This window comes from Polypterus senegalus, chromosome 1 (assembly GCF_016835505.1).
Source record: "Polypterus senegalus isolate Bchr_013 chromosome 1, ASM1683550v1, whole genome shotgun sequence".
Taxonomy (NCBI): Eukaryota; Metazoa; Chordata; class Cladistia; order Polypteriformes; family Polypteridae; genus Polypterus; species Polypterus senegalus.
In genome coordinates, this window is record NC_053154.1 from 3,107,994 (window position 1) to 3,120,680 (window position 12,687).

General features: G+C 45.1%; 1 protein-coding gene across 1 annotated transcript in view; it reads left to right on the plus strand.

Moving 5' to 3' along the window:
• Positions 1-12,687, plus strand: part of dennd10 (DENN domain containing 10) — a 46,048-nt gene that overhangs the window by 19,876 nt on the left and 13,485 nt on the right. Inside the window, exon 6 of the mRNA XM_039743733.1 lies at positions 9,350-9,450. Coding sequence (XP_039599667.1) covers positions 9,350-9,450 — 101 coding nt within the window. The remainder of the gene's footprint in view (positions 1-9,349; positions 9,451-12,687) is intronic.

Genomic DNA, 12,687 nt, shown 5'->3' on the forward strand with positions numbered 1-12,687 from the left:
GGAAATTTAAAGATTTAAAGAGTTGTTCTGTGAGCATTTCCATGTCAGACCACGGCAGAGGGAGCGGAACTTCTGAACTGTCATTTTTATCTTTAGGCCTCTGACAAATGTAGAACAGGAAGCTGATCTTTTGAGCATTCCGGAGTAACTAACCTAAAGGAAGTGGTACACCATCGCAGAAGGGGAAGTCCAGCGTGGGCACTGGGGCACCAAATAATTCTTCTATTAACACAGAGGGATTTGTAATATGGCAGTTGGATCTTGAGGACAGAGAGGAAGCTCTGAATCTGTGTCATCACTGCTTGACAGCTGTCAGAATATTATTTTTCTATCGCGTAACCTTCTGCATTTCATCTTTTTAATTTTGCATTTTATTTTGCTGCATTTAATAAATACATCTAGTCTAGATTCTTATATCTTTCTGGACTCATAGGTTCTGGTGTGTGTGCAGATGCCACCCTAGGGGTTTCATTGAAGGGTTAAGTTAGGGATGTTAAGTACATGGCTTTGAGACAACGGCCTACTAAAGGTAACCAACCAAACTTGTTAAAGTCTCAAAATCCAACAGGTGCTGGCACCAGAGAGATGGAACTGCGGGGTGAACCTTAAAGGGCCCTGAGGGGACCATTGCCTCCTCCATATCTCTCACCCCTTCACCTGAGAAAGAGTGCCAGATAACTCTATCCAGCCGCTCCCTGGTTGAAATGAGTTCTTTTGTAATTATAACCTGAAACTATCTCTTGTATATATTTCTCTTCTGGTTCGTCCTGCTTCCTCCTACATGAAGTAACATCGCCCTCTATTGGAGAGTCCCTGCAGTTTCACAGATTGAGTTCATTTTCAAGTCAGCACCCATACACGTTACGCAGCAGTGCTCTCTAATGGCCTTTTACGGTTACTGCATTGGTAGAACTATTAACCAGTTTCTCCTGGCTTTATTACAAATCCTATCTCTTATATATATATATATATATATATATATATATATATATATATATATATATATATATATATATATATATATATACTGCTCAAAAGAATTAAAGGAACACTTTTAATCAGAGTATAGCATAAAGTCAATGAAACTTATGGGATATTAATCTGGTCAGTTAAGTAGCAGAGGGGTTGTTAATCAGTTTCAGCTGCTGTGGTGTTAATGAAATTAACAACAGATGCACTAGAGGGGCAACAATGAGATGACCCCAAAACAGGAATGGTTTAACAGGTGGAGGCCACTGACATTTTTCCCTCCTCATCTTTTCTGACTGTTTCTTCACTAGTTTTGCATTTGGCTACAGTCAGTGTCACTACTGGTAGCATGAGGCGATACCTGGACCCTACAGAGGTTGCACAGGTAGTCCAACTTTTCCAGGATGGCACATCAATACGTGTCATTGCCAGAAGGTTTGCTGTGTCTCCCTGCACAGTCTCAAGGGCATGGAGGAGATTCTAGGAGACAAGCAGTTACTCTAGGAGAGCTGGAGAGGGCCATAGAAGGTCCATAACCCATCAGCAGGACCAGTATCTGCTCCTTTGGGCAAGGAGGAACAGGATGAGCACTGCCAGAGCCCTACAAAATGACCTCCAGCAGGCCACTGGTGTGAATGTCTCTGACCAAACAACCAGAAAGACTTCATGAGGGTGACCCAAGGGCCCCATGTCCTCTAATGGGCCCTGAGCTCACTGCCCAGCAGCATGCAGCTCGATTGGCATTCGCCATAGAATACCAGAATTGGCAGATGCACCACTGGTGCCCTGTGCTTTTACAGATGAGAGCAGGTTCACCCTGAGCACGTGACAGAAGTGAAAGGGTCTGGAGAAGCCATGGAGAACATTATGCTGCCTGTAACATCATTCAGCATGAGCAGTTTGGTGGTGGGTTAATGATTGTCTGGGGAGGCATATCCATGGAGGGTCACACAGACCACTACAGGCTTGACAAAGGCACCTTGGCTGCCATTAGGTATCAGGATGAAATCCTTGGACCCATTGTCAGACCCTATGCTGGTACAGTGGCTCCTGGTGCACGACAATTCCTGGCCTCATGTGGTGAGAGTATGCAGGCAGTTCCTGGAGGATGAAGGAATTGATACCATTGACTGGCCACCACACTTTCCTGACCTAAATCCAATAGAACACCTCTGGGACATTATGTTTTGGTCCATCCAATGCCACCAGGTTGCACCTCAGACTGTCCAGGAGCTCAGTGATGCCCTGGTCCAGATCTGGGAGGAGATCCCCCACAACACCATCTGTCATCTCATTAGAAGCATGCACCGATGTTGTCAGGCATGTATACAAGAACACAGGGGCCATGCAAAGTGCTGCGTACAATTTGGAGTTGCTGCAATTAAATTTTGGCAAAATGGACTAGCCTGCCACATCCTTTTTTCACTCTGATTTTTGGGGCGTCTTTGAATTCAGGGCTCTGTAGGTTGATCAGTTTCATTTCCATCAAACGATGTGGCATCCTTTCGTTCCTAACACATTACCCAGTCTATATCAGTATAGATATCCAGGAGGATTTCTTTTTCCCATTGAGATCTGATGTGTTTTCAAAGTGTTCCTTTAATTTTTTTGAGCAGTTTATTTCTCTTCTGGTTCGTCCTGCTTCCTCTTCAAAACCGGTCCCCTTCACATGCAGCCCACACGGCATTTCTCGATTCCTATTCCTCTTCTTCCAAACCCTTCCCCACGCTGCGTGCGGTCTCCCATACACCCACACGCTGCTTTTCTCAATTCCCATTCCTCCTTCAGACTACCGCATTCCCCACTCCTCTCTCATGACCCCATTGACCTTTCACCTCGGCCATGTGTGCACCTGGGAGTCTTTTCTGTAGCCTGCTACACAAAGGTACTTGGTACCCTTGGCATTGGTTTCGCTCCTTGCGATTTTCGTTATACTGCGACGGTTGTTTCCTAAGCCTGTTATAAAATGAACAACAGTATCTTCTATGTCGACGGGTTTTTGTACAACGTCATCTCTATTACGGGATCCGGCAAACTGCCTGTTCCTATCAGTGTGTTATTTCTTGACACAAATCGTCTCCAGCAAAACACCTATTCACAACTGCGTCTTTCAAGAAGTATTTCTTTCTTCTTGATTTCTGAATTCCTTTCTTACCGTTTTCCATTCCCATTCTTACACCACGTATGCTATGACGGGTGTCGGCTATAATATAAAAAGCTGATATCCCTCCCTTAGTGATACGGCGGTAAGAAATCACATAGGAGAAATAACTCCGCTTTCTTTAATGACAGTTTATGCGGCATAACAGATGAGGAAGCCATGAAAAGACTATCACCGAAGTAGGTGCCCGATGTATGCAGTCTGCAATTTTCGTTGTTGCGTTGGAAGAAGTTTCTGGATTGGATAACGGTATCTCCCTTCTGTCTGTCAGCTTCGAAGGTGTGCCGGGCAATGTGCCAAGGCTTTATATTCTTTCTCCATGTGTCAGGCCCCCACTTAGGTAAATCATGCCATTCCAAACAAGGAAAAGAAGATCCAATGTCACTGTGACTCTGACATGCAGAGATAGTACAATGCCCATTTTGCAGTTGTCCTTAACTTGTCTTGTCTTAGCATGCCTAGCAGTTCTAAATGATGAGCCCCTGTACTCAATCTAACTTTGTGTTAGCTTTACATACAATTTTTGCACAGAGCACAATGGCATATTAAACTAATATTCTGATTACAATAACCTGGGTATCCCTCCAGGCCCAAGTCTAGACACCACCCTGGCTGTAACATAGCAGCTGTAGGCTTCCCTCACTTTACTAAGCTAATTTCTATAAACCCCATCATAAGGTGAAGTTTTATAACTACAGAAAGTCCTCAGACCCCTTTCACATTTTGTTATGTATTAGTCTTTAATTAATTCATTTTTTCCCTTTATCAAGCAACATTTAATTCCCAGAATGACAAAGCGAAACAAGATTTTAGAAATTTTTGGAAATTTATTATAAATAACAAAACTGAAATTTCCCATTGGCACAAGAATCAGTAATTGTTGAAGCCCCTTTGGTAGCGATCACGACCTGGAGTCTTGCTGGGTCTGACGTGACAAAGCTTTGCTTTCTGCCGTTCTTCTCTTCAGATGCTGTTATTCTCTGTCAGGTTAGATGGAGACCATCGGTGGGCAGCTGTTGTCAGGTCTCTCCAGAAATGTTCTGTTTGGTTCAAGTCTGAGCTCTGGCTGAGCCACTCAAGGACATTCCCAGACAGGCTGACCATCAGCCACTCGTGTTTTGTCTTTGATTAGTCCTGTTGGAAGTTGAGCCTTTGGCCCGCACGGAGGTCCAGAGTGCACTGGAACAGGTCTTTATGAAGTATACTTGTGCACTTTGATCCATTCAGCTTTCCCTCAAACCTGACTAGTCTACCAGCCCGATGATGCCAACACCATGCCTCACCGTTGGAATGAGACAGACTTGACGCTTTGAATTTAGGACAAAGAAATTCAAACTTGATTTCATCAGAATAGAGAATGTTGTTTCACAAGCGTACTTTAGGTGCCTTTGTGCTAACTCCATGTGTTGTTGTCTTGTAGCGGACTAAAACCCAGCAAAGATTCACACCATCGATAAGACGCTGCTTTATTTATTTTTTTATTTGGGGAATCCTAGGAACGCACTCAACCTTGGCCCGACTCACACACACGCACACACACACTCCCTCACAGAGACAAAAAGCAAACAGTAGTAAAACTGAAATGGCAGAATGTATTAAACAATGATAAACAAAATATAACTATTGTGGAAAGATAGACACGGGACACACAGAAGTCCAAAACACGCACACACACACACGTTTCTTTTCTTCCTTTAGCTCAATGCACACAGTGCACAAACCCCACAATGCTTTATTCTTTTTCCTTTGTTTATTCTTCTGCCGCCTCCACTCCTCTCCTCACGTGCTTCGTCCTCTGCCTCCCAACTCCGGCTCCCTGAATGGAGTGAGGCGATCTCTTTTATACTTCACCCGGATGTGCTCCTTGATTATCTTCTGGCAGCGCTGCACACCAAGGCTCCGGAGCTGTCCAGGCTCAAACCAGGGGGGCTGCCCTCTCGTGTCCAGGGGGAGGTATTGCTGTTGAACTGTCCTTTCCTCAGAAGGGCGTCCCGGCCATGTGTCACACTATACAAACTACAAAGATCCCACCCCAGTTCCCTTACGGAGATAATACAATAAACACAAATTCAACAATAACAAACCACCAAACGAAAACCTCACACGATGAGGTCCATGAATAACGGCAACTGATGAAATGAAATGATGGAGGTCGATAGTCCAGAGAACAGCACGCTGTATGTGAATGTAACGGTCAGTCCAGCAGGGATTTCCTGATGTGATGATGACGTGTGGTGGGATCAGGAGCAATCCTTTCTTCACAGGATGACAACAAATCCTTAGACAGCAGGAAGACACTAGACAGTCCACACGCCCAAATCAGGAGACAATTTGAGGACAAGACAATCCACAGGTAGCAAACAGGCAGGCACCTCTGCACAACTGGCCCCCTTTTAAATGTCACATCAGCCTCCTTGTGCCCAGCAGCCCCTGCACAACTCAGCTGACGACCAATTAGAAGTTTCATTTGCCAGTAGCACCACTACTGTCTGGCCACTCTACCGTACAGCCCAGATTGGTGGAGTGTTACTTTGATGTTTGTTGTTCTTGAACAGAAGTTTCTCCCATCTTGACACGGCTTCTCTGGAGCTCTTCCACAGTCACCTCTGTTACCAAGGCCCTTTTTCACCTAGAAAGAGTTGTGGTCATCCCACATTTCTTCCATGATTGAATTATGTAGGCCACAGCAGCACTGCCGACATTTCTTTGTAGCCTTCACCAGATCTGTGCCTCGACACAATCCTATCCCTGAGCTGTTCAGGCGATTCCCTCGACCTCGTGGCCTGTTGTTTTTCCTCAACTGTGGGACCTTCTGTAGGCTGATGTGTGCCTTTCCTAATCAGTCCAGTGAGCACAGTCAGACTCCAAACAAGGCGTCTCAACAAAGAGCAATGAAATGGGATGCACCTGAGCCAAGGCAAAGGGTCTGAATACTTGTGCCAATGGCATATTTTAATCTTTTTTATTTCTAAAAAGCTGAAATTCCCAGCATTACCTGGGAGGAAAATAGTGTTTTTTTTATTGTTTGAGAAAAATATAATAAAAACAACCACAGCTTTAAAAATATAAATAAATGAACAAACACTGAAGACTCACAAATGTGCTTGTCGTGCGGTCTTATATGTATGTTATCATCCAGTTGACGCAAACTCTTTAATTTCAAAAGCAACAGGCGGGCGTGGTGGTGGCGCTCAAACATACAGAATGCTGGTAGTCACCTCAGGTTCGCCCTCTGGTGGTGGTTTCGAGTGTCAACTTGATGATGACATACTGTGAAATAAGGCGCTAATTAGGTGCCTGACCCGGCACAGATTCACTCTGAGGCACGTGTCAAACCCAAAACACTTTTATTTTTCTTCACCTGTGGGGCACGTCTTTCCCGTGAACCCCACAGGCATAACACAGTCTAAGCACTTAATCCAAACAACCAATCCATCTTCTGGCACCACCACTCCTCTCAGGCAACCTCGTCCTCTTCTTCCCGATTCTGGCCCTGAGTGGTGGTTGCCGGCCCTTTTTATAGCCCACCCGGAAGTGCTCCAGGTGCTTGATCACCTGCATCTGATTGCACCTCTGGGCAGGGCTGTAGAGTTGTCCAGTTGGGCTGTGGAATCCATGGAGCACCCTCTGGCGGCCACCCCTACCCCCAACCGGTCTGTTGAGGACCATCTCCCTGCGGGAGGTTGAGGCATCACTGGCATCCAGGGAGGCTTCCACCAAGCGGTGGTTGCTCCCCTGGAACATATGCAGCAGGGGCATCCCGGCCGGGGATAGAACCTGGCCACCTGCCACAATACATACAAGGCCACAAGATCACAATCACCCCCCACCCTACCCAGAAGGGGCTGGGTTGGAGGTGATTTCACCCTACCGTACTTTTAGTCAACCAATTGAGAAACGTGTGTACCAAGTTTCATGAAAATTGCTCCAGCCGTTCGGAAGTGACGCTGGGACAGACAGACATACATACATACACGCACACACATATACATTGACTTTGTGTATATATATATATATATATATGTATATATATATATATATATATATATATAGATAAAATCCTGTTTTTGCTTTGTCATTCTGGAGTATTGATTGTTGCTTGATAAAGGAAAAAATTAATTAAAATGATTTTAGAAAAAATGGAACAAAATGTGGGGGGAGGGAGTAAAGAGGTCTAACATACTTTCTGAAATGACAGCCATTTTTGTTCAAATGACACTAAGGTACGTGGCAGTTAGTTCAGTGATAGAATTAGTCATCCAAACAAACCCTTCATTAAGTGTTGTTTAATAAATTGGTTTCCCTGTGCACAATCAAACGGATGGACTTTCGATCTTTCTTAGGCTTTTCCATCTCCTTCATAATCTTTTTGGGAGCTGTGATGCTCAGGATAACATAAGAAGACATTTGAGCAATCTGACTGACCCACAGCACCTGAACACTCAAGTGCACCTCACTGGCGCTTGTGGGCCCAGCAGAGCACCGATTGGCAGCCTGTCACGAGGTCGATCTCTGCTGACTGACTGAAGGACTGGCGCTGGGTCTGCACGTCGCCAACCTCCTGATGGGGTCCCTTCTGCAGGCTGCAGTGACTTGCACTTGGAATCCGGGGTCTGATGAAAATAGCAAAACAATGGACTCCATTGAATGAATAGAAATGACAAAAGTGTGCTGCTGTTTCCATTGCTCATTGATAATTTATAGTTTACGGAGTCCAAACCTCGAGTCAAGTAGACAGGAATGGAGAACTGCAGTGTTTGCCGCACCCACCAAACAGTGAACAACCCGCATTGAGATCCGAGTGAAGTCGTGCAACGGGTGACGCCTCAACACCACACTGAAGAGGGTGAATTTTTTTTTTTAGACAGTGGCTGGAGTGCCAATCCTGCCACCAACCCCTAAGTTGTCCCTGTAGGGTGGAGGGCCTACTTGCAGGGCTGTGGATGTAAATTAACGTCATAAACAGGACAAGACAATTGCAGGGTAAGGGCTTTGCTCAAGGGCTCAACAGAGTAGAGTCACTTCTGCTGTTTACAAGATTTGAACCGGCAACCTTCTGATTACCGGCGCAGATCCCTAGCCTCAGAGCCACCACTCCGCCCAGGGTATAGCAGTCATGAAATGATGAAGTGGGCAGAAGGTTCCAGGAGTTTCTGATTTATTACTGTTAGGACAAATGACTTCCAAAATTCCTGAATATTCCCTGCCTTTGCTGGTGCACAGTGAGAACACACCTGAGTCCCTTCACTAATATTCTCAGGCGCCACCACGAGTGCCAGCCTTTCCAGCAGCTCCTTGTACGATTTTTTTCTCTACCTTTTTCTCTATTTTACTGATTAGTAAGTGAGTGAGTGAGTATCTATCTATCTATCTATCTATCTATCTATCTATCTATCTATCTATCTATCTATCTATCTATCTATCTATCTATCTATCTATCTATCTATCTATCTATCTATCTATTATATAGTGCCTTTCATATCTATCTATCTATCTATTTATCTATCTATCTATCATCATATAGTGTCGTTCTATCTATCTATTGTGAACCCGGTCCGGACACAGACAGGCGGACATGTTGTTCTTCAGACCACCACACGTTTATTTACAAATATTTACAAGTATAATGGGTCACACAGACCCCAGTCACGTGCACAAAACCCCAAATTAGTCCTGGCCACACAATGCCTTGTCTTCGGGTCGCCTCTACAGCTCTCCTGAGCTTCGTCCTCCTGACTCCAGCCTCGAATGAAGGGAGACGGCCCCTTTTATACATGACCCGGATGAGCTCCAGGTGCTTCCAACACTCCCCCATTGGCCACGCCCTAGCGTGGCAGAAGTGTTGGCTGTTCTCCCGGCAGCTCTCCGGGTATCCTCCAAAGTCTTCCCCCCAGCACTTCCTGGGGTAACAGGTCCCCAAGGCATTGGGGCGCCTCCTGGCGGTGACCACGGGCCCCTACAGGGTGGAGCTTCCATGCCCTGTACCCGTTGCCCCCAGACCAACCAGGAAGGCCACCCCCACGTGATCCAGGGTGGGCGCAGACCCACATCCGGTCCCTCATGGCATCCCGGCTGGGTCATGGCCCCTGGCATCCCTGACACTATCTATCTATCTATCTATCTATCTATCTATCTATCTATCTATCTATCATTTTTGGTAACCTTTTCACCATTCTCATTTACTCTCACTCTTACGTTGCACCCTGATTTGCTCTGCAGGTCCCTTCCCACTCTAGTATGGCATCGGAAAGACTGGTCGATTCTTCATCCATATGTACATCTCAATGACTGTGAACTGGACGCCTTGAAGGTTTGCACAGGTAATATTATAATAATAATTCTTATTATTCTTTACACTTCTATACTACTTTTCTCATCAGTGCTTCAGTGAGTGGGGAGCCACTTCAACCACCACTAATGTGTAGCATCCACCTGGATGATGTGACGGCAGCCATTATTGCGCCAGTACGCTTACCACACAGTAGCTGTTAGCTGGTGAGGTGGTGAGAGAGAGCGCCAATCAGAGACAGGGGATGATTAGTGGGCCAGAATGACTAGGCTGTGGTGGGCAATTTAGCCTGGACATCAGGATACACCCTACTGTGTAACTATGAAGGTTGCCCAGGGATCTTTCTCACCACAGACAGTCTTGACCTGGGTTTTACGTCTCATCTGAAGGACAGCACCATTTCAACAGCACAGTGTCCCCATCACTGTACTGGGGCATTGGGCACCACATTCAGACCACAGGCTTTGCCACCTCCTGCTTGCCTCACTAACACCTCTTCCAGCAGCAAGTCAAGCTGTTCCAAGATGGTCTCCTATCCAAGTACTGGCCGGCTTAGCTTCAGGTGGATGACCTGATCTGAAGTGCAGGTGGTATGGCTGCTGGCTATCCTGAACGAGCTCACTCGGTCCTACATGGCACCCTTGATGGCTTCAGTTCATGTCTGTCTCACAGTGTAGCCATGACAGGCCTGCAACCCCTCAGATCATGAAATCTTAGGGTTAGCCTTCACCTTCAAAGTCTTTTACTCAGACTTTTGTTTAAATAACCCTGAAGCTGTACTGGGTCGACTATGAAGTTGTGGTAACTGTTATGGGCATAAATGATGAGGCCAAACCATACGCCACAAATCAGTCAGTCAGTCACTTAGCATTTCACAGGCATTGATTTCACTTTGCCATAGGGCGACTAATACAGCTGTAGATTTCAATTGTACTGATTTCAAAACTGTTCACTGTGCTCATAAGGAGCCCTTAAGGTTTGGTCCGCCATAATCGCAGTACTTGGGGTTATTGAAAGTGAGTTTGTGAAACCTCATTGGTGAGTCGACTGCTTTTTCATTTCTGAATGATTCATTCTTTTTTGAGTGGCCCTTTTTAGGAAATCATACAAATCAGTTTGCAAGGCCGAACAAATCGATTCAGTGGAGCACAATGGGAGTACTGAACTGAATGTGTATCTGCGTGATGCATCAATACTAAAAGTTTGACTTTGGTATCAATGCCAGCTTTCAGTCCTCAGTACCAATACCAGGACAGTTCTAAAGCAAATAACAGATAAATCTGAAACTCCCTGGCGCGCCGCGCTATCGCACCACACCACTCGCCACCTCCCTCTTGGTAGCTGTTAAAGTCTCAATCACTTTGAAAAATTAAGTGGGGGAGAGTCTCGGTGAAGTTCAGATCGTGTTGTTTTGCTTCATAAAGTCTACTTAATGAACATTTTTTCCAGAAGTCCAATAGCGGGTGTCAGGTGAGGGTTTCTCCAAGGCCAATAACCCGATGTCTGTAATTGACATTTGGATTTACATGGCATTTCAGAAACCAGGATTCAGGTTATTGAAGCTCATGTAAACACGCCTACAGTACCAACAGAAATCGCACAACCCATCACCACTAGCGTCATACCCTTAAACAAAGCTTGGGATTGGCAGCCTCCACACAAACACCCAAACTGACGATGTTTGACTGTGGGCAGAAAGCACTCGGCACGTGAAAGAGGAGGTACAGATGGGTTTACAGGCTTAGAGAGTCACTATTGTCCCATCATCCAACACACTGGCATGTCCCCTTGTGCCAAAGAGTGTACTTTCATTTAGTGAAGTCTACCAAATGGCCATTTTTACACCGCGGCAATAGCGATAGTCAAGGGGAGGGTTGTAAGGAATTGCTGGTACAAATTTGGGTTTTTTGCGTACTTTTCCAATGCCAGCTCAGCCCTAGTGATGCCATCAGCATTTTTGATTTCGCTGATGCTGGTGGATGTTTACAGCACATGGATAAGAAAGAACTTGTCTGATTCGTGGGTCTCGACTTACTTCTCTTAAGATTCTTTTGAATTCAAAGAATATCAGTGTCGACGATCGAGAACTCTTGTCACTGATGATTCTCTCATTCATCGTAAAAGTACAATAGATTAACAACACATGTATTGTATGGTTTGTTATTGGAATTGTTTGAAACCAAATGTCTAAACAATATTAACGCTTTGAGGGCTGAATATTTTTTTCCAAAAAACAGTTTTCTGAAAAGCAATGGTTTCACACAGAAATCAACATAAAACGCCCGTTGCTGTATGCTGTGGCTGCCAGTTTGCCAAGAATGTGTGGCAGGCTTGCTGCCAGGTTGTCTTCGCTGTGGCGGTCACCGTCGCAGTGCATTGCAATCTGGTTTGTACCCCTTATCATTGTTAAGTGGCAGTCATCCCTAGCAAACATTGTCAGTACCACTGTTAGCCGGGGACCAATCAGCTGAAGCTGGAACCTCACATTCGTTTTCGATCACTTGTATCAAAATCGGAGTTCGACAAGTCATAGTCCAGTTCAGAGACATTAGGCAAAACGTCATCCACTGAGTATTTTGCTTTACGCATCCACTTTGGTCTCTCGTCAGGTTTGCTGTTGTTTGCACCTTGGTACTCACACGAGCGCAGGAAATCTCAGTCAAACCAATGACGCTAACTTTCCTTCTAGCAACGAGAGTCCAACTAAAACATAACAGCTGGTTTTGTCACAGTTTACAGTCGATTACCATGGTCAAATCCTCCTTTTCACAAAAGTCAAAATCAGCCCTGAAAGAGTTAAAACCAATATGTTTTCATTCTTTTGCACACTCAACAAGTTATTCCCACAAAACTGAACTTTATCAAAATTTGATTGTAATTTCTAACAATGACTTCCTTTCAACTTTAGTACACACCTTTTCACAACTCGTTGACTGAAGTGGGCATCTATCGTTTAATGATTATTTTGAGCTTGAACTGAATCATTACCTGAGAACGAGTCTTACGATTCTCTTATAATTTGATTCGCGAATGAATCATCACACGTGAACAAGAAGCATAATTCTCCTTTACTTGTGATTCTCTAACCTAGTTTTTCACATGCCAGTGTGTTTGCGACCCACCGTGTACCCTTTCTGTCAATGTAGCGTGTCAGTGTGTTCTGGTGGAGTGGGGTGGTCCCCTTTGGTGAATCGTGCGCAATCGTCAACCCCTGGGCTATCAGCAGAGCATTAGATAAGTCAAGTGTGATTTTCAGTGCTTTTCCAAG